The sequence below is a fragment of the Scyliorhinus canicula genome, chromosome 18 (genome assembly GCF_902713615.1).
Source record: "Scyliorhinus canicula chromosome 18, sScyCan1.1, whole genome shotgun sequence".
In the NCBI taxonomy this organism is placed as follows: Eukaryota; Metazoa; Chordata; class Chondrichthyes; order Carcharhiniformes; family Scyliorhinidae; genus Scyliorhinus; species Scyliorhinus canicula.
This window is the reverse complement of record NC_052163.1, coordinates 51,417,047-51,440,133: the sequence shown is the minus strand read 5'-3', so window position 1 is coordinate 51,440,133 and position 23,087 is coordinate 51,417,047. Positions and strand designations below refer to the sequence as shown.

Sequence of the window (23,087 nt, the reverse complement as noted above, 5' to 3'; positions counted from 1 at the left end):
TGACCATTTGCTGGGGAGGCCGATAAATGACGGGAGGCCATTGGGTATGGCATGGCTTACGTTAATGATATGGAAATAGGGCTTAAGTGATAATTGGTTTCACGCCACGCGGATGGTGAGATCCCGATTTTGCCTACGGGAACGATCCAGTTGCATCATAAACTCTTTGCCGCCTGGCACGCTTCTCGTTTTTGACATCTTTGCCGCCTGGCATGCTTCTCGTTTTTGACATCTCCCACTATTCACTGAACTTTCCCTTGAGCGAGAGCATAACGAAGCCGGAGAATTGCACCCTAAGTGCCGTTTGGTAGCGGTGAGGAACAAACTCCCTGCAAAACCCGCCACAATGAACTTAGAAATTTTTCCATTACATTCTGCTCACCATTACTAACACCAAAAGCTCTCGCATTGCCCCTATGCTGCTGTCTCTCCATTTTGAGTCAACTTCATGCCCATAATTCCTGAAGCCATCCTAATCCCACCTCCCCTAATACACTAATTTGCCCCTCATGCCAGCTTTGGTTTAGTCGCTTGCTCACTTGTCCCTGCGTCATGAGGTTTTGAGTTCAAGTCTGACTCCAGTGTTTAATCACAACATTGAAAGCTGATACTCCAGTGCAGACTGAGGAAGGCACTGAATTGACGGTGGTGTCAACCTTTGGATGTGATGTGAAAACGAGACATCACCTGTATGCTCTTGTGGGTGTAAAATATCCTGTGACAGCATTTCATGTTCCTCAGTAAACCTGACAAAAAAAACACTTAGCTTGTCAAAATCACATTGTTGCTTGTGAGATCTTTCTGTGCACATATTGACTGCTGTGCTTCCTTTGTTACAACAGTGAATAAACACCAAAAGATATTTCATCAGCACTGGGCGATATCCAATGGTTGTGAAAAGTGTGATATAAATGCTAGTCTTTTTCTTTACGACCATGTCAGCTGCTTCAGGGGCAAGAATATGCTGGTCATGCTTTATTTCCAAGCAAAATGCAAACTTACACAGCGTAATATCACCTTATTGGGAGAAGTAGGCCAATGAGAAAATAATCTAAGATGCAGGCATGGCCAAATACCACTTGATTCGTGTTGCTTATTTTAGTTATGATGTGTGTGAGGGTGCAAATATATAATCGCCAAATTGAAATATTCAGTAAATATATTATTATCCAGAAAACGTATAGCTGAATTTTAACCCACAAATACAGATAGATGTGTGTCAGGTGGGATGCTGAAACCTTAAAAATCTCAAACCCACCCGTTTCCAGTAGTAACAAAGGCAGAGGGCAAGTGGTTGGGGGTGATTGGGGAGTCAGGTGATCAATCTGCTTGCAGGAGGTGGATCGCCCACTTAAATATTTTAATGAGGCTGTAAGGCTCAGATTTTACCTCCCTTTTTAATTTTACACCTCGTGCCATAGAGGTTTACAGCATGAAAACGGGCCTTTTGGCCCAACTTGTCCATGCCACCCAGTTTTTAACCACTAAGCTAGTCCCAATATACCCAGCTTTTCCATATAACTGTCTAAATGCTTTTTAAAAAGCAAAATTGTACCTGCCTCTACTACTGCCTCTGGCATCTCGTTCCAGACACTCACCACCCTCTGTGTGAAAAAATGCCTCCTGGACCCTTTTGTATCTCTTCCCTCTCACCTTAAACCTATTCAACTCTCGTGTCTTGACTGGAAATTTAGACATTGTTTCAGCTAATGTTTCATATAATGAATTAACTATTGTATTTCAGTGTATTTATAATAAGAATGTATCAACTAATTAGTTACAGCAAGGTCTATGGCAAGCGGTGGCATGAGAAACATATTTTGATGAGACTGTTCACATAGACTGTTCACCCGTAGGAAACCCAGCTCTTGAAGGTGGGGACTGCTGAAGAGACGAGTTTAGTACCTTTTCAGCACAGCTTAAGGGTCAGGAGAACCAGTCTCACCAACTTAATTTCCTTACACTATGCCCCAATCAGATTCTCCCCACAATTGATTGCTCTTTTCACCCTTTGTCAATCTAATCTACCCCACATCTGACCGCATTGATATCTGATTTCCAACCCAGCCTTTCCAGTCTTTTTGAATGGTCTCTCCTCAGCACTTTCTGGCTGCAGCCTCTGATCTCCCTCAGATGCTTCCAGTTTTACCATACCAGCCATTCGCCCCTCTTCACCCGACCAACCCAACCTCCTCCATAATCTCCTCAATCTCTACAATCCTGTAGATGTCTGCTCTCCTTCCTTCCAATCAACTTCTGGCTCTTTAGATCTTCCTCACTGGCACTTCGGATCTCATCCCTGAGCGTTCCAATCCTGCCTGCATGCTGAAACCTCTGATCTTCCCCACAGCCATTCTGACCCTCTTTCTCACCTTGGCCACTTGGCCTCCAATCTCCCAGAGCAACGGCCTCTATCCTCCGTCTCTGGTCTCCAGTCCTTCCTCCACTCTGACATCCACCAACACCAGCCTTCGATCTCTACCCCCCCCCCCCCCCACCTCTCCCCATTACTCAGGATCTGAGAAAAACCCATTCCTTGGGTTTCCTGACTGTGAAACCCTCTAGTTCATTCCTACCTCCCTGTCAATGTTAAGTCCACTGTTTCAAAATGTATACTGACTGAATGTGTAGCCTAGGTAGTCTTAGTGATAAGGCCATAAATGAATGTGCCTGTCACAAACCATGTACAGCCAAGTAACTTCAATTGTTCAAGTTGTGCCACAGATATTTTGCCATGATTAAAAAGTTACACAGACTAGTGAGATTCTGTTAACCTGGGCAGTATGCTGTTATAACGTTCTGCCTATTCTTAAAATACACAGTCATTTTTAGCAGTGTAATCATTACTTAAATAAAAGGAAACGTCAGCTATTTTAAAGCTGCAACATCTGTGTGAGTATTGTATTGTTACATTATTCGTAAAGAGCTAGGAACTAATTGTTATGTGAATATATATCCTATATTCACTGTTGCACTTCTGTCAGTGCCGAGTAACAACTTTCCTTTCCAAAACCAGACATAAGCCACCCCACCCTCCCCCCAAGGTGCGCTTCAGGACTCCACAGAAGTCCCAATCCCCTGACTCCATGGGAATTTCTTCGGAATTTTGAACTTCTTATGGGCTTCCCACTACTCCCTGGGACCCTGTGGAAAAAGTCACTGACTCAGAGTTAGAGTCAGAAACCTCAGACCCTTCTGAGTTATTTACCTGAATTGTTATCCAGGAAATATTAAAGAGAAAAATCCTAGTCTAACTCCTGGGTAACTATACAACTGACCCCCCCAAATCACTCGCACTGACTCCCCAACTCTTCCCTCGATCCCCCCACCCCCCCAACCCGACCTGAGTAGCCCCCACCAGGCCGAGTCTTCCCCACCAGGTTTGTCTTCCCCCAACGATCCAGCGCTACGAGGAAGTAATTAGATTGAGGATACGTACTGCATTTCCGAAGAAACCTGGATCGGAAGACTCGGCCAGAAATGTGGAGCTCTGTCATGGCACCGAAAAGTAGGAGCGGAGCACCAATTCAATGGTGATTACTGATCCTCAGAATATTCGGGCCAGTCTACAAACCAGGCAAGAAATTGGTTCAATGAAGCTCCACCGTTTTGAGTTTAAAGTGTGATTATTGCCAACTTATAGGAACCAGAAGACATTACAACGTGTACGATCCTGGTATATGACCTGCTTTGGTTGTGTAGAATGGAGATGTTTCAGCAGACATTGTTTATAACCATCAGCAAAAAACTTTTTGCAATGAGACAGGGAACAGTGAGATGGTTTTACCATTTTGGTTAAAGCAAGGCAAGTTCGGTATAAATGTAGATGGAGTAGGTGCTAACTGTTAGAACAGATTTAAGAGATGGCGCACTGCAAGCACAACATTTATGTTGCCTGAATTGAAGCAACAATGTACTCTTTCTGAATTTTGCATTGTTTTTTCAGTAATTGCTGCTGTATGCTTAATTATCTACTATCTGAAAATGTAAGACTTCTTTATCTTTAGAGAGTCATCAGAAGTGATGTACTTTTGGTTGCATTTGCGGCTGATGCCGTTGTTGTGGTCTGGTGGAGCCTATTAGTTGACCAATTTTTGTATGTGTTCATTGATAGCTGTTGAGTTACCATAGTAACAAGAGTAGTGCAGAACAAATTGGGCCTCTCATCCTCTGTTTAACAGCCGGCGTCCTTCCGAATAATGGTGTGTGATTACGTTACCAGATCAGCTTAACAAACTTTAAAGCCTCTATGGAAGTCCTACACACTTTGTCTTGTAGCCTCTGGTTCAAAACATTTTAACCCACGCTCCAGCATATAGTGTAAAATGCAGAGCTGGAAGCAAGTTAGAAGGCCGCGTTTCAGATGATGTCATAAATTGTTTATAACCATCAGCAAAAAACTGAGATTAGCTTGGAGTGTTCAGCTAAGCCCCTAATGGGTTTCCTTTAAAAAAGAATAAATACTATTTAGTTTGTGTGATGTTTTATCTACATTCAATCAGTTTAATGGCATCAGGGGCTGTTGGAGTGCCTGTATCCTTGATGCATGGTGATGTTCACAAAAAGATGTTAAGGAGCTGTTCCGCAAGGTATTTTCTGAGGACTTAACAGACACATTATATGGTAGAGAGTATTACTGAACTGATGTGACACAAAGTAATGTGAAAGCAAGCCACCAATTTGTTTGTGCAGAATAGTCACTGAGCAATGTTAAAATATTTCCCTTTATAAATGTGACCTAAGCGCCATTGGGTTTTGGTGATAAACTGAGATTTATGTGCATAATAAGGTTGTGGTTCTTTTTTTCAGACATGCTGTGTCAACAACCATTAACAGCTAGTGGTTTCCATGGTGATGCAACATGCTGTTTTGAGTTTGAAAGAGTTAAGATATGCAATTATGAGCAATGTGATTAATAGACCAACATTATCTGCCTTGAGTGCACCCATATAAATAAAATATACGTTATAAATTATTTACTGCCATAATATGTTTTTAATCTATCTTCTTCTCAATGGAACTTTCATATTTTGAAGTAAATCATAACTCTACCACATTATTAGGCAGAGTAATGAAAATAATTAACATGGAAGAAAATCCCAAAGCCCAAGGCAATGCCTCTGAAGTGCCTGACTGTCTTAAAGGCAGTCGCATTAAAATGATTAATTGTTATGTTGCTTGTAAACTCCTGTCCATTTTAAATTATTGCTTTTATAAAGGGATGTACTTGTCTCCCCATGTCACGCAGAAAAGGTTGTGGGCCAACCATTCCCTCCCAATATTGACTGAAAGAATATTCAGTAATCAGCAAACGATGCACCTGAAACGGCAAGATAATAGGTTTTGGATAGTGCTATTCTTCATTTGACATTGTGATCTAACGGAGAACGGAAGACAATGCCTGTTCAAGTCTTGTAATTATATTGCCTCTTTCCTCTCAAAATCTTCAGTACAAGAGGGATTGGCAACCTCCAGTGTACATCATTCAGAAATGCCCACATTGTCCTTCATACATCATATTTTACACTGTTCTCTAACTTAATCATTAGAAAAACTATGTGCGTGTGTGGGGGGGGGGGGGGGGGGGGGGGGAGGGGGTGGGAGCGTTAAGCTACTTGGATAACATCACAAATTTCAATTGAGCTGTAAAGATAAATTTGAACTTGAGAAAAATTGTGTCCCAATAAGACAGTTTGGATTCCACAGCATTATTTGATGACAGTTCAAAACACCAAGCCTTTATTGTGGAATCCAAAATGTAATTCAGATGGCACAATTTATATTTTGCTTATTTCATTTATAGTTGTACTTGCTTGGGTAAATGTTTCTAAAATGCATTTTATTTTAGCATGATCAATCTTGCTCATTCCCTTAAGCCAGCAGTTGAACACCTCCAGTTCCCCACCTGGTGCTCTCCACAGGACATTCCATGGATCAGCCAGGCATGACACTCTTAGAGCCATAGAATATTAGAGCATATAGTCAGGCATTTTGAACATTGTATCTGCACTATTTCTTTGGTAGAGTTTATCCCACCCCCTTTCTCTTTCCCCAGAGCCCTGCAAACTTGTTTTTTTTCCCCCTTCTGGTATCCATCCTATTCTCTATTGGATGTTGCTATTAATTCATTGTCCAATATCCTTTGAGGCAGTGCATTCAAGATTAGCACAACTTGATGTGCAAATAAAAATGTTCCCTCATAGCATCCCTTTGCATTAGGCTGATTGGTCTGTGGTTGCTGAGTTTCTCTCTTTAAACAAGGGTGCAAGCCTCCAGTCCTCTGCCATTCTCCCCACACCAGGGAAGATTTGTGGAGAGAGAAATAGAGTTAATGTTTTGAGTCTGTATGTCTTTCCGTCACAGCTCTGAAGAAGAGTCATACAGAATCTAAAGGTTAACTCTGTTTCTCGCTCCACCGATGTTGGCAGACATCTAGAGATTTTCCAGCTTTTTGTTTTATTTCAGATTTTCAGCATCTTATCCTCTTTACCAGTGTTCCATGTTGATTCTCAGTTGCCTCTTCATTACAGCTACATTGGCAATATTCTCTTTTACAGAGAATACAGGTGCAAAGTACTCATTTCTCATTGAGTAGCTCAGCCTTGCTTCCTGCTCTCAGAAGAATGTCTCCTTTTATTGTTCCTAATCTTCCTTTGGCTACCTTAGTAAGAAGTCTTGCAACACCAGGTTAATGTCCATCATGTTTGTTTCGAATCACTAGCTTTCGGAGCACAGCTCCTTCCTCAGATTACCGTGTTTGTTTATTGTTTTGCTGACCGATTCATTTTCGACTCACCGAAGTAAAGAAAGAAATACTTGCATTTAGATAGTTAATTTCATAACCCCTGGACATTGTAACATATTGAAAACACTGATGGGCTTTTGACGTATAGTCAATGTTGTAATGTGGAAATGCACGGCTAATTTGTGCACAGAAAGCTCCCACAAATGGACGTACGCTAATGGCTAGATGATCTGTTTCAGTGATGTTGATTGAGGGAATATTATTGTCCAGGACACCAAGAAGTATTCCCAGACAGTTCTTCAAGATAGTGCTGTGTGATGTTTTACATCTGACTGCGGAGGCACAGAGACCTCGATTTTGTGATACTTTTGCATGACAACCGACCCTTGATTCTAAACCAATTATCTTTCCATAATCTCCAATGGATTGGGGCTGTAGCGCTGCTCCAGTTTACACAAAATGCCTGACAGCAGCATTTCTTTTTGTTTTACGAGGGCTCGCAAATTTTTGAGCATTTCATGATCTTCAGTGCCTGCTTCAATCAGAAATATCACGTTTTTCCTTCCTTCCACTGCCTGATCAACAGTCGGATTATCAGGAACATCGAGGATATTATTAGCAGTGAAATACATGGCCGGCACAGTAGTACTGTGGTTAGCACTGTTGCTTTACAGCACCAGGGTCCAGGTTCGATCCCCGGCTTGGGTCGCTGTCTTTGCGGAGTCTACACGTTCGCCCTCTGTCTGTGTGGGTTTCCTCCCACAAGTCCTGAAAGATGTGCTCGTTAGGTAATTTAGACATTCAAAATTCTCCCTCAATGTACCCGAACAGGCGCTGGGATGTGGAGATGAGGGAATTTTCACAGTAACTTCATTGCAGTGTTAACGTAAGCCGACTTGTGACAATAATAAAATATTATTATTATTATTATTCACCTTTAGCTGCTCCAGAAATGTACTGAAAGACCCTTGGTCGTGAGTCCCAGTCTCCCACTAGTACCTGTTAATAAAGCCAACTGTAGAAGGTCAGAACACTCACCTTAACAAACAGCCTTTCCACTAAGACTGTATTTTAAAAACTATTTCTCATCAAAACAAAACCTCACAATTGATCTGCTGGATTGCAGGAAACTTCCCCAACCAACATTATTTGGCTCGGGACATCGACAATACTACTTTGTTGCCAGACTATGTTCTCTTTGCAGCACAGAAAAGAGACTGCGTACAGCAAATGGCATTGAAAACTAAAACCTAGTTTATTCCAGTTTAACTATATACATTCATACACAAATGGCCACAAGAGGTTTCTACTATAATGCTTCTGATTGGCTGGTATCACTTGTGACTTGGTAGTCCTGCCAGCCCTGATCCAACCTCTGAAAAATGGCCCAAAAATAGGAAAGAGTTAGGGGAATATCAGGAAGTTTGTGTGGGGTTATTTCTCGCTCCCGCTCATCTCTGATACAGTGCTGGAAGGGGCCAATAATCCAGCCCCAATAGTCAAGTGCCACTGTTTAATATTGCTGCTGTTTGCTTAAATCTGTATCAATCATATAACATTCTCCTGTACAATCAGAGGATGTAAAACATCACTGGAGGTTGGACTTCGAGCATCCTGCAGAAATTTTAGTCTCTGATGGCTGAAATGTTACTCTTACAGCAGAGAATAACATATTCAACTTCAGGTTGAATTAGTTAGTAATTAATTATTTGCTTCAACATTTAGGGAACGAACAGAGCCACAGGAATGTTTTGTGAATAGTGTTTCAAACCTGCGTTGAACTTATACAACTCCTACACAGATTATTGATTGGTAATGAGTTAAAACTTAGATAAAACTCCCAAATCAGAAGACTTTCCATATTCAGCCAAACAAAATCCTCTGTTTACATCTTTTGAAAAATATGAGTTCCAAAACTGCACATAGTACAGTTTTGTACCAGTTAGTTTTCAGAAGTAATAGAAGTGTTACTGTTAATATATTTTTTAAAGATCCACTGACCTTTTTATTACACTTTTGCTTTTAGAGAATTAAATGTTTGAATTTTGAAATCTCTTTGCTCATCCACACCGTTGATTGATGGTAGAATCCCATTTCTGTTTTTTCCTTCCTAACTATATTATCTATACCTATCCACACTAAACTGCAGCCACCAACTGTTGGCCCATTCAAATAAACTGTCTTATGTGTTCCTGAAGCCTTTTATGGTCCACCTCCCCATTTTTTCAGTCATCCAACGTTTGTGTTATCAACAAATTTTGGGATTGTCCATTCTAATCAATAGCTTGAATAGTCTTTATTGTGCTGCAAACTAAAATGAGCCTAGCATTAATAACCCCGTCGTGTTCCATTTCCATCCATGTTTGAATCACTGCAATACCTGCTTCCCCTAAAACTTTGTTTCATCTTCGATCAGTCAATTTTCTATATATGCTACCATTTTCCACCTTAACAAAAATACTGATATTTTGTGCCAGCCTTGCAATGCAAGCTGAGTCTCATGTACAGGTCTCAATCACTTCAGGGAGATGGAGAGGAATTGGACAGATCTTTCACCCTTATTAACCTGGGTTTCCATATGTTTTTCTGCCTCTTCTGACCATTTCAATGGCTGCAAGTGGGGAAGGGACTCTGTGTTTGTGATGCACAAGACTATGGGACAGGCTTTAATAGACCAGCATGTCCTTGCATGTCTGCCATTTTTCCATTTGTTCTTAACAAAGCTCGTGTGAGAAACCTTAGTGAGTGTTTTCCGAAAATCCATCTCTATTCCATCTCCTGCATTTCCAGGGATTAGCAGCTTTAAAAGTGCAAGTGGATAAGAAAAATAGCAATTGTTGAAGTGAAAATAAAGGCTTTATGATGTGCTGTGACACAATGATCTTAATGCTAGTGGTTTTAAAGCTATGTTTTTCCCATGTTCAGGTTCCGATACCTGTAACTTCCGATTTGGATCCTTTGACGATGCTGACAGATGATGCAGATGTTGCAACCTGGCAGAATGAAAGCCTCCCTGCAGACAGAATGTCTACAGAGAATGCCACCATTTTGACCAACTGTGAACGCTGGCCACTTATGATTGATCCCCAGTTGCAAGGTATCAAATGGATCAAGAACAAGTATGGAGAAAATCTTCGAATTGTGAGGATTGGCCAGAGAGGGTGAGCCGTTTCATTATTTTCTTATTTGTAAAGACAAATCTGTCTCCAACTTGTTGCCATCAGTGGGGAACTCTTGTGAGGAAAATAATTTTTAACCTTACATTTCCACATTCACTCTCAGTTCCTTGCGCCCGAATTCAGGTCCAATTGGTTTAAAGTACCACTACGTAATTTCTTCAGGCTTTGTACATGTGACAAGCACCATTTGCACCACACAAGTGCCAGGCAATGACAATCTCCATCAAGAGAGAATCTAACCATATCCCGTTGATATTCAACGGCATTACTATCACAGAATTCCTTACAAGCAACACCCATTGACCCAAAACTGATCTGGACCAGCCATATAAATGCTGTGGCTACAAGAGCAGGTCTGAGGCTAGGACTTCTGATGTGAATAGCTCACCTCCTGACACCCCAAAGTCTGTCCACCATCTACAAGGCGCAACTGGAATGTGATGAAATGCTCTCCACTTGCCTGGATGAGTGCAACTCCCAACAACATTCAAGAAGCTTAGCACCATACAAGACAAAGCAGCCCAATTAATTGTCACTCCATCCACCAACTGAAACATTCACTCCCTCCAGCATTGGTGCACAGTGACAGCAGAACCATACACAAGATGCACTACAACAATTCGCCAAGCTTCTCCCTACAGCACCTTCAAAACCTGAGACCTCTATCAACTAGAAGGACAAGGATGGCAGGTGCATGGGAACTGCACTACCCACAACCCTCCAAGCTGCCCATCATCCTAACCTGGAACTACATTATTGTTCCTTCACTATTATAGATGGACTACTGCAGGTCAAAAGGGCAGCTCATCATCACCTTTTGAAGGGATTTTGGGGATAGGCAATAAATGCTAGCCTAGCCAGTGACACGCGCATCCCGTGAAGGAATAAAACAAAATATACAAAAGGGATTACCTCTGAAGTTCATTGGTGGGGTGAATGGCGAAAAGAAGTGTCTGGTTGTGAAGAAATTTTTGTCTGAAATATGCTTTTGGGGCACATTTACAGATTGTGGCAAGGTTCTATGGCCGTTCGCTGGCACCAGGATTCTCTGGTCCCGCTGGCAGTGCACTCCCACCCGCGGTTTCCCCGGTGACGTGGGGTGGATTAAATGGGAAACCCAATTGCGGAGCGGCGGGAGTAGAGAATTCCGCCTCCAGTGAATGGCGTGCCAAATTCTCTGTCCTCGCTAGCACCTCTCCCGTCTGTAGAGGTATTTGCCAGATTCTAATTGAAAGGTTCACGACAGAAACAGGCAAAGTGTACGTCTTTCCTCTCACCAACTGTCAATAGGTGGAAGGTGCTTTGAATTCTCTTTAGAGAATGTTGTGACGCGTTTCCGCAAACCCTCTGTTTATGGGATCCAATTTACTAATAACTTGCAGACAATCCGTGTTATGCTTAATTGGAAAGGTTAGTTTATTCACATTCAAAACCCAAGGAGGAGTGTGTGTAACATCCCACTCCACTACACACACACACACACACACAAACATTAAGGTGGGTGAGGTAAAAAAAAAGAGCATTTTACCGCTTTGGATATATAATAGTAAAGGAACCACAAAAATTAATATTAGTTCTGTTGCTAAATGTTGCTAAGTGTGCTTTACACTTAATTTGCTCTGTTTAATCACCTTGCTCTAGAATCGGCAGGTATCTTTATGATACCACCACGAGGTTCAAGTTCAAGTGCTGATCAATAACTCAATACACCAGTTAGTAAGGTTCAAATCAAAACACATTTATTATATACACAGTCAATCACTACTCATGCATAAAATACTATTCACTAGGCTATTTCTAACACTAACAGGCCAATACTTAGCTTTGGAAAAGGGACCCACTAGGTCAGGGGAACAATTGGCTTCTCGTTCGATTCTGAGTCTGCAGGCTACCAGCTGGTGTGGACTAAGGGTTAGGGGTGCCTATCTCGTAGCATGCGTTGACTGGACACTTACTTGGTTGGTGCAGCTGCTAGGCAAGTCTCTCCGAGTTGAGAGTCACGGTCGAGTTCTTTGAGAGCTGCCAAGAAGAACGAATTGAACTTGGGGACTCTACTTTATAGTCCCCAGGGGCTTCGCGCCCTTTTGGGCGGACCTCGTACCTGGTTCCAAGTGATTGGACTGAGTTCTGATCACTTGGATCGATTTCTCCAATACTGGAGCTGTTCTCTGATCGCTGGGCGGTGTCTGTTGGCCTTCCTTTGTCTTGGCTCCTGCTGGCGCCGGAGTCTGGCTTGGCCTCGATTATCTGAACTGTTTCAATTGTTCCCAGGGATCGTTCATCAATATGTAGATGGTCGTCAGTTTCAGTGCTGTCTGGGTTCTGCAAGTTGTAATATACAGGAGATTTTGCACCTGCTTGTTTTTCTGTCCTTGGCTGAATTTCCCTGCATTCCTAGCGAATCTCCATTTTAAAGTCGGGAAGCGGCCAACCCAGGTGGCTACAGTTCATATGATTATCAAGGTCCAGAGTCTGAGATCAATGAGGAGTTATTTCACGTAGGAGCTCGAATTCAACTGGCTGAAGACCAGGGTTGTCACGTTCTATTTACGTTTGATGCTGAGACTGCAAGATAAAGTTGGTGCACAGATACTGGGTCAGTTGTGTCGGCGAAGGTAGGAAATCTTCGAGCAGAGGCCAGCTTCGAGGAGCAGGCTGTTGCTCTGCATGGAGATCTGCTTCTTGGTGGTTCACTTGCTGGTTCACCAGCAGACTGAGGAATTTCTCAGTTCTCAAAAGAATATGGGGATTTCAAAATGATCACATGAGACATGTGACCTTCGTTCTCCATGATTTCAAAAAGGATGTTTATCCAGTGTCTGGAGGCGGTTTTGATTTCACGACTGATAATGTCCTAGCCGTGAACGTTTGAGGTTCTTGTCTAGGCAGACACTCTGACTCTGCTAGAGGGGCAAGCTTATCAAGATGCAAATTACATATAATTTCTCCTTAATGGTTCCCTTTTGAAATGGACCCCGGTATGAGATGAGTCTGATAACAGCCATGTAAGCACTATACGTATTGATCTGTGAGTCTCCTGCTTTTGTGGTTATAAATTCCTTACAATTGGTGTGAGATTGCACAATGTTGAGAGAAGATTTCAGCTTCCCAGCTCCTCTGAAAATCGACTGAAATTCAAACCAATTCCAATTCTGATTCCCATCCCCGGCAGCTCTGCTTCTCCATCAGTGCAGATTCAGCTGTGCGGTTGGCGTGATAACTTTCATTGTCCTAAATACTTGGAGAAGCAGATTTGCGAAAGGATAGCATGTTGCACAGCAAGATTGCTTGAGGCTGGTTTCAGCATCACGAAACAAAGGATTTAGCAATCTCGGTGTGCTCCTGCATATTCACAACCACAAATGCAATGCTAGAACGTGTTGAATTGCTTAAATCTGGCCTCTCCCTGCAGCAGGATAGAGCACACACTTATCTAACTCTTTTCCCATCTTGGGGCTATTCAAGCACTGTATGATCAATTAATGTTGAAGCACTGTCACTGTTGTTATTGAGGAAAACCTGTGAGCCAATTGCTATGCAGAGGAAGTATCCCAAAACAGCAATGATATAAATGATCAGTTAAACTGGTTCTGTCAGGAGACAAAACGTTGGCCAGTGGTTAACTCCCTAATCTGATTCTGAAAATGCAACATTTCATCTTTCACATCCAACTGCTCAGGACGTCAGTTTGACATATCCCCTGAAAGACTGTCGCCATGACAAAGACGGTTTCTCTCATTGTTTCCTTGTAGGGCTGTGTCTAGATTGCGAACCAATAACTCCAAATCTGCCTTGCAGTTGAAATAGCAGTTTAAGGAATGGGCATAGATTCTGGCCCAGCCAGGGGCACCCGAACGAATAAAGAAAGATACTCTTACAGAAAAGGTGCATGTAGCTCTTATCACAACAGAGGGTGGCACGATGACACAGTGGTTAGCACTGCAGCCTCACAGCACCAGGGACCATGGTTCAATTCCGACCTCGGGTGACTGTGAGGAGTTTGCACGTTCGCCCCCGTGTCTGGATGTGCTTCCTCCAGGTGCTCCAGTTGACTTCCATAGTTCAAAGATGTGGGGGTTAGGTGGATTGACCATGCTAAATTGCTCCTTAGTGTCCAAAGGTTAGGTGGGGTTAAGGGGATGAGGCAGGCAAGCGAGCCTGGATAGAATACTCTTCCAGAGGATTGGTGCAGACCTGATTGGCTGGTAATATCGCTGGGCTAGTAATCCAGAGGCCCAGGCTTAAGGTGTGGGGCACGCGTTAAAATTCCACCACAGCAGTTAATGGGCACGATCTAACCAAATTGCAACAGAGATCTGTGTCGAGCACGTTTAGCATGTGTTTCCTGACACTCACAGCGCCTAGAAAGTCCTCACTATTGAACAGGACTCTGTTGTAATCTAGGGCCTCTGCAAGGAATGCCCCGCCATGGCCGCACTTAGTCTTGTTTTCTGCACTGAGGAGCTCCACTCACCAGGGGCGGAATTCTCCGACCACCCGCAGGGTTGGGGAATGGCCCGGGGCCGGCGTAAATCCCATCTCCGCCACCCGCCGATCGGCGTGCCCCCCGCGGCGATTCTCCGGCCCGCAATGGGCCGAAGTGCCGCCGCTGTCAGGCCCCTCCCGTCGTTGTGGTTTAAACCACCTTTGTGCCGGCGCGATTGCCGGCGCGAGCAGGCCCCCGGGATCCTGGGGGGGGGGGGGGGGGGGGGGGGGGGGGGCGTGGGGCGATCGGACACCGGGGGGTGCCCCCACGGTGGCCTGGCCCGCGATCGAGGCCCACCAATCGGCGGGCGGGCCAGTGCCGTGGGGGCACTCTTTTTCTTCCGCCACCGCCACAGCCTCCACCATGGCGGAGGCGGAAGAGACCCCCTCCACCGCGCATGCGCCGGTGGTGACATCAGTGGCCGCTGACGCTCCGGCGCATGTGCGGACTCACGCCAACCGGCGAATGCCTTTCGGCCAGCCCGGACACCGATCGGCGTAGCGCCAAAGGCCATTGGCGCCAGTTTTGCCGCCAGTCGGCGGAGCGGGAGCCACTCCGACGAGGGCCTAGCCCCTAAAGGTGCAGAGAATTTTGCACCTTTGGGGAGGCCCAACACTGGAGTGGTTGGCGCCACTCTGCTACGCCGTGAAGGGGAGAATTTCGCTCCAGACCTGTTCAATTCAGGAGGAGATCATAGATCATAGAACAGTACAGCACAGAACAGGCCCTTCGGCCCTCAATGTTGTGCCGAGCCATGATCACCCTACTCAAACCCACGTATCCGCCCTATACCCTGCTGCCCAATCAGACGCCATTTTTAAATGGCGCCCCAATTTCTCAACTACCCTCAGCGTGACCCCTTAAAGCCCGAACTCACCTATAAGGGGGTTGTCACCACCGCCCTGAACCTCACAAAGGCAGGGAACCCTGGGCCTGATTCCCAGCATGGGCACAATGCCAACCTGCCACCAACAGATTGGCACCCTGGCAGTGCCCCTGCCAGTGCTACCTGGGCACCATGACAGTGCCAGGCTGGCAAGTAGAAGTTCCAGGATGCCAGGCTCGCAGTGTCAGGGTGCCCAGGTGGCACCAGAAGTTACAGGGTGCCACCCACCCAGGGGCCAACCACCTCATGACATCCGATTTCCTGGAAGACCCCCCTTCCCCTTTCCCCCCATTCCCCCCTCCCTCTCCCCCTCCCCTGCTGTCCTTACCAGCTCTGGCCTAAACATATCTCCAGACGCACCAGGGCAGTGCCGTAGCACAAGGGCAGCACGGTAGCACAGTGATTAGCACAGTTGCTTCACAGCTCCACGGTCCCAGGTTCGATTCCCGGCTTGGGTCACTGTCTGTGCAGAGTCTGCACATTCTCCTCGTGTCTGCGGGGCTTTCCTCCGGGTGCTCCGGGTTCCTCCCACAGTCCAGTAATGTGCAGGTTAGGTGGATTGACTATGCTAAATTGCCCTTAGTGTCCAAAAAAGGTTAGGTGGGATTAAGGGGATAGGGTGAAGGTGTGGGGATGGGACGGAGGTGTGAGCTTGGGTGGGGTGCTCTTTCCAACGGCCGGTGCAGACTCGATGGGCTGAATGGCCTCCTTCTGCACAGTAAGTTCCATGATTCTATGATGTGCTTCAAAAGGTCTCTTCAAACACAATCAGTCCATCCCAAACAGCAAATGAATAGTGAAAGTTGATCTGTGCTTTAAGGAGCACTCAGCGATGGTCAGTTTGCTCCTGTTCAGCTCGTAACTGGAGGAGAGAACATTAAATGAAGTGTGATTCTCCATAATTGTATTGTAGTCTCTTTAATGAATGCTAGCAGACAATTTAATTGTTAATAAGTCCCTTAATTATCCTCAGTGTAGCTGTTCCTTGTGGTGACTTCAACTCCATCACCAAGATGTCATCTGTGCAAAACTGGCAGTGCAGTTTAAGATGCAACGCGATGACCTCTTTGCTTCTTTGGCAGTAGTTGTAGTAATCCAGTAGAAATGAAAATAAAGGTTAAACTAAATTTTTTTAACACAGAAGTAAAGTTACACCCGCACCATACCAATGTCCCAACCAGGGACCAACAGCTCAATAACGAGCCCCACCTGGATGGGCTACGTCCCATTACCCTCGGAACTCATACTCCACGAGTCCCACGGGGAGATCAGTGAATGATCCCTCCTGGGGGTTATCACATCTCTCCCTCACCAAATCCAGATCCTCCCCCTTGCTCCTGCGACCATGAGGCCTCCTTTGCCACTTTGTAAACAGCCTGAGTCCATCGTCAATGGAATTGGATCTGGGGTAATAAAGCAGACAGGGGATCATTGCTTCCTTGCTGAGTGTCAAACGGCCACTCATGGGGGTTCCCCCAATGTCAACTTGCGGCTGTGGGTCCATCGCCTCAGTCTCCACGTCAGAGCCTGAGTCATCATCCTCTTTGGGAACAACTCGTGGGTGTACCATGGGTTGAGTCCCCTGTGCGGTGGTACGTTCTGAGGATATTGAGGGCCTCACCCCGCTCAGAATAGCCTCTGCAATCAAGGGTTCCCTGCTCGGAAGATGGTCCATGTGCTTTTTTTCGGTCATCTCCCTGGTCTTGATCTTGTATAACATGGGGCCAGTCTTCTCAACCACCACTGCCCGGATCCTAAATTGTGAATATAGACTGTATTTCACGGCCTGAAAGTCCTATCGGTTCGTTGGGTGCCATAATTTTTCTTTTGAGCCTCCTGTTTTGACTACACATTCCCACTTAGGTCAGGAAACAGTAGGTTGAGCCTGCTCCAGAGGCGTCGGCCCATTAGCAATTCCACTGGCGGAACACCCATCGTCACATGTGGCACGGTCCTTTGGTCGAAAGGGAACGGAGCCAGTTTGGTGTCGAGTGAGCCGGTGGTCTGTTTCTTCATATCGTTTGTAAACATTTGGACTGCCCGCTCAGCCAAGCCATTAGAAGACAAGTGATATAGGGCAGCATGATGGCGCAGCAGTTAGCAATGTTTCCTCACGGTGCCGAGAACCCGGGTTCGATTCCAGCCCTGGGTCACTGTCCGTGTGGAGTTTGCACATTCCCCCCATGCTGCATCGGTCTCACCCCCACAACTCAAAAAGACGTGAAGGGCAGGTGAATTGGCCAGGCTAAATTGTCCTTTAATTGGAAAAAAAAGAATTGGGTACTCTGAATTTCTTTATAAAAAAAAGAAGGGTTGTCCGGCACTGTCCTAATGTGCTTTACCACATTGGACTTTGTGAATACCTGGAATTCTTCGGTAGTGAAGGGTGTCCCGTTGTTGGATATGAGGACCTCTGGTATCCCATGAGTGCTAATTGATTGCTGTAGTTTTCTACAGTGGCGCTGGAAGTCGTGGAGGATATCCTATGTATGTCAGTCCATTTAGAATGGGTGCTGACCAAGATTAAAAACATTGACCCCATAAAGGGGCTGGTGAAGTTTGCATGTACCCATGCCCAAGGGTTTCGGGCCATTTCCACAGGTGTAGAGGAGCTTATGCAGGAGCTTTTGATTCTCTTGGCATGCTGAGCACTCTTTCACCAAACTCTCAATGTCGGAATACTTTTGAGAATGCTTCGTCCTGTGGCACCTGCCATACCACTTCTGGTTTTCCTTTCACAATGTGTATGGCCGCTCGTAAGGTGGCCAAGTTGGGGATACATTTCCCATAAGAATTGTTGAGGACCAGGATTTACTTCAATTCCATCCTGGTCCAGGGGGTTGCTGATCCTTTTATGGCCTTCACATTGACCTCTACAGGGTGTAGGCCACTGTTGTCAATGCGGTAGTCACAAAATATGACCTCACCTCGTTGAAACAAGCCGCACACTGATGAGACTCCAAAAGACAGACAACTGTATTCATACAAACCCTTATGGATGCTGATGGTGATGAACATCCTGGATGCCGTATTGAGCTCCAGTTGGAGGTAGGCATGGCGCATGTCTAGTTTGCTAAACGTGTTGCCTCCAGACAGCCTCATGTTATCGTTCCCGCAAAGGTGGATAGATTGTCGATTTTTAGTACTGGAACTACTGGTGCAGCCCATTCCGCAGACTGTACGGGGCGTATTATGTCAAGGTATTGTCCATATTCTTCAGCTCCTCCGGGAGCTCCGGTTTTGTCCATATTCTCCAGCTCCTCCGGGAACTCCGGTTTCCTCCCACAGTCCAAAGACGTGTAGGTTGGGTGGATTGGCAATGATAAATTTCCATTAGTGACCAAAAAGTTCAGGTGCGGTTATTGGGTTATGGGGATAGGGTGGAAGTGAGGGCTTAAGTGGGTCGGTGCAGACTGGATGGGCCGAATGGCCTCTGTCTGCACTGTATGTTCTATGTATTAGAGACACCCATGTTCGGGCTCTACCTTGGTAAGAAAGGCATAAGGAACCGGTCATGTCCTGAAATATTTAGGTAGGACCTCCGGGTCCACGTAGATTTTTGCCCTTGCTCATTTGATCTTGCCAATACCCTCATGAAATACCTCAGGATGTTTCCAGATGACTTCCCATAACCACCGATTTGCATCCTGAAGATTTGCTGCCAGTCCAATTTTTGCAGCCAGTCTCTGCCCAGAAGACTGTGTCCTGGTCCTTACATAACTATTAGGGGAAGTTGAACCAACTGCTGCCCCTGGTGACCAGTGTCATGCTGGTTCATCTGATTCGTAGACCAAGAGTATATGTGTATGTGACCAACCGGGCTTTGATGTCTCGCAGGTAGAGGGACGTGAAGCCAGCTCAGAGGTGTCTGAAGGTTAGTTCTCCACAATGGAGACAATGGCTCCCGTGTCCACTTCCATTTCCAACGGGTAATTGTTGACCCAGTGTTTAATTTTGATTGGACAACTTTGAGGGTGGTGGGGTGGCCAATGTGTCAATGGTGCGTAAATTGGTGATGGGGGGGTGGGGGGGGGTGGGAAAGAATGGAGATGGCGTCTTGTAGAGGTACGAGCCTGGGTGCCCTGATAACGGCGCCGTTGCGCTCTCTCCTAAGAGGTATACCACGAGCCCGGTGGTGGCGTCGACCCTAAGAATCTGGGGACAGTGGAGGCGGCATAGGGGGGAAACAGGGGCTCGATGGAGGCTCCATTGGGTGGAAATCATCGGTTCATCCCGGGGAACACTGATGGGGGATTTAGGGGATGGCAAAGGGTGGGCATCAGTAAATTGAGGGACCTGTTTATTGGCGGGAGGTTTGCGGGCCTGGGGGAACTGGAAGATAAATTTGGGCTCCCCCAAGGGAACATGTTCAGATACTTGCAGGTAAAGGCGTTTGCTAGGCGACAGGTGGAGGAATTTCCTATGCTGCCCTCGCGGGGGGCGATGGACAGAGTGCTTTCGGGTGTGTGTCGGAGAGGGGAAGGTGTCTGACATCTATAAGGTAATGCAGGAGGTGGAGGAGTCGTCAGTGGAGGAGCTGAAGGCTAAATGGGAGGGGGAACTAGGGGAGCAGATAGAGGACGGGACTTGGGCGGGTGCCTTGGAGAGAGTCAACTCTTCCTCTTCATGTGCGAGGCTTAGTCTCATCCAATTTAAGGTGCTGCATCGGGCCCATATTTAGATTTAGATTTAGAATTTAGATTTAGAACAGTGCAGCACAGAACAGGCCCTTCGGCCCTCAATGTTGTGCCGAGCAATGATCACCCTACTCAACCCTACGTATCCACCCTATACCAGTAACCACACCCCCCCCCCCTAATGAACCTTATTTTTTTTAGGACACTAAGGGCAATTTAGCATGGCCAATCCACCTAACTCGCACATCTTTGGACTGTGGGAGGAAACCGGAGCACCCGGAGGAAACCCACGCACACACGGGGAGGACGTGCAGACTCCGCACAGACAGTAACCCAGCCGGGAATTGAACCTGGGACCCTGGAGCTGTGAAGCATTTATGCTAACCACCATGGTACCGTGCTGCCCATATGCTGCCCATATGTCTGTGACTCGAATGAGTAGGTTCTTTGGGGGTGAGGGCAGATGCACCAGGTGTTCGGGGAGTCCAGCGAATCATGCCCATATGTTCTGGGCATTCCCGGCACTGGAAGAATTCTGGAAGGGGGTGGCGGGGACGGTGTCGAGGGTGGTTGGATCCAGGGTCAAACCAGGTTGGGGACTCGCGATCTTTGGAGTTGCGGTGGGGCCGGGAGTGCAGGAGGCGAAAGAGGCCGGTGTCCTGGCCTTTGCGTCCCTAGTAGACAGTGGAGGATCTTGATGCAGTGGAAAGATGCGAGGCCCCCAAGTGTGGAGACCTGGATTAGTGACATGGCGGGATTTATAAAATTGGAGAGGGTCAAAGTTGCCCTGAGAGGATCAGTACAAGGGTTCTATAAACGGTGGCAGCCTTTTCTGGACTTTCTGGCTCAAAGATAGGTATCTTGGTCAATAGCAGCAGCAACCCGGGGACGGGGGGGGGGGGGGGGGGGGGGGGGGGGTGGAATGGAGGGTGTTCTTTATTGTTTCTACTTTCTTTTTTCTATGGTTATTTAACTTAACATTGTGTTAATTTAAGTTGTTGTTGTTAATATGTTTTGTTGTTCATTATGGATGGGCGAATGTCTATGACTGTTATCATTATTGTTATTGTTGGTATTTTATTGCGGTTCGTTGTTATATAAATACAACATTTTTCAATAAAATTATTTTTAAAAAACCTTGAGGGTGGTGATGCAGTTCTATGGCTCTTTTAAAATCAAAGGCGGGTTCTGCAAGCAGATTCCTGTGTCGCGACGTTATTTATTCCACGTACCAGCCAGTCCCGTAACATCTCCAGATGTGATGGCCCATACTCACAGTGTTTGGCCAGTTTTCCTGAGCCTGGTCAGGAACTCCATTAAAGGTTCTCCATACCGGCGTACAAACCTGTAGTGCGAGAGAATAACTGATGGTCTTGTGTAATAATGGATTGCCACTAAGTCTACCAGCTCAGAAAATGTTTTTTGAGTTGGGGGCCTCTTGGTAAGTTAGGCTTTTAATGATGGCGAATGTCTGGGCTCCACAGGCAGTCAAAAGGATTACCTTCTGTCGGTCATCACCCTCCATGCCATTTGTACGTAAGAAATAGCGTATTATTTTGGCATACTGGGGACAGCTCCATGCCTGCATCATACGACACGAGATTCACAAATAACAGCATTTTCCAGGTTTCCCTTGTACACTTCTTACCGGTGGCGTCTTGTTTTTTAAGCAGTGCTGTCCAGAATCTTGTTCTTGCCGCCAGTGTTGTGTTGTAGGGGACACGAAGATAAATAAAATTTATTTTAACTCAAAAGTAAAGCCACACCTATGGTGTATAACACTAGTGTCCTGGCCCGGGACTACCAGGTACTCCCAGTCTGGGTCTGGGATAGTATTTAAAAGGCTCGATAATGAGTCCCAGCTGGATAGGCCTCAGCCCGTTACTGTGGGAACCTGTACTCCACGGGCCTCACTGGGAGATCAATGAGTGATCTCTCGTGGTCATTGTGGCGCTAACAATTGCACACAAAAGACTCAATACGGTACAAGAGAGGCTTTATTACAGTGAGATGCTATTCCTTCGGCTGCAGCTGTAGAATGGCATCTCAGGGAAACTTATGAATATTTATACTGCTCCCTGTGAGCGGAGCTAGCGGGCAGGGGCTTACCGGAAAACCTGTAATAAAGGTACTGTCATACATCCCCTAATGCAAGCACACACATATACAGTGGTAGAGATCACCGCAGTCATCGTGAGGGTTCTGACAGTAGTCAACTAAAATCACCCTTAAAATGCTAATTCCTCCACCCACAGTAATCAACACGCAGCTGTCCTTAGCCAGAAGTAGAGAGGCGGTGATGTCTTTTGAAGCTCTCTAGCTGAGCTGTTTTGAAGTGTATGGGGACTTGATTGCTCTGCTGTCATCAGTCAACAGGGTGATTTCTGTTTTCTGTGTCGTTCTCTCTGTCTAAAATCCACTTTAACAGTCAATTGTTCTTCGTAATACTTTTCGATAGTCCTGTTAAGCAACAGAGGAAATGCTATTGTACCATGTTACGATCCCGTCAGAGGTCACAAGTTATGCACCATCCGGTTCCCTGTGACCACTGTGATAAAACAGGATGGTGTTTCCCCTTAACAAGGGGGAACCTCACTGTATTTAAACCCTGACTTGGGTGTAGGTCGGAGAGGGTGATCCTGTCATAATATACATCTATGTATATAGTGGAGTGCAGACAGGCAGTGATTGACACACAGGATGACCAGTAAGCACACAGAACAGAGCAGCCAATCACCAGACAGGACACGGCCACTATAAAGCCAGAGGGCACCAGTTTTCCCGCTCTCTCGGGACCCAGCCTCTGAGACAGTCAGAGCTCATGAGCTAGCCAGTGCAAACACCATGTGATAGCTAGTAAGTCTGGTCAGGCTAGTGTCAGGTCTCCATTCAAGTCAGCATAGTGTCAACCCACAGTTGAACATGTATTATAGTTTAGATGTTAAATAAAATTGTGTTGCATCTCATCAAGTGTTGGAAGTCTGTCTCTCGCTACACTGCATCAAGTGCAGTCCACATCGACCCAGCCAGCCCAACACATCAGATCCTTCGGGGTGAAGAGAGTTAGCTGTGTATATCGAATAATCCTGTGTTCATTTTACAACCGACCATGAGTTCCTGTGTGTCTCTTCATTGGATTCTGCAGTACATACTG

General features: G+C 45.8%; 1 protein-coding gene across 1 annotated transcript in view; it reads left to right on the top strand.

Annotated features, from left to right (window-relative positions):
- Positions 1 to 23,087, top strand: part of LOC119953293 (dynein heavy chain 9, axonemal-like) — a 686,444-nt gene that overhangs the window by 461,378 nt on the left and 201,979 nt on the right. Inside the window, exon 53 of the mRNA XM_038777408.1 lies at positions 9,671 to 9,906. Coding sequence (XP_038633336.1) covers positions 9,671 to 9,906 — 236 coding nt within the window. The remainder of the gene's footprint in view (positions 1 to 9,670; positions 9,907 to 23,087) is intronic.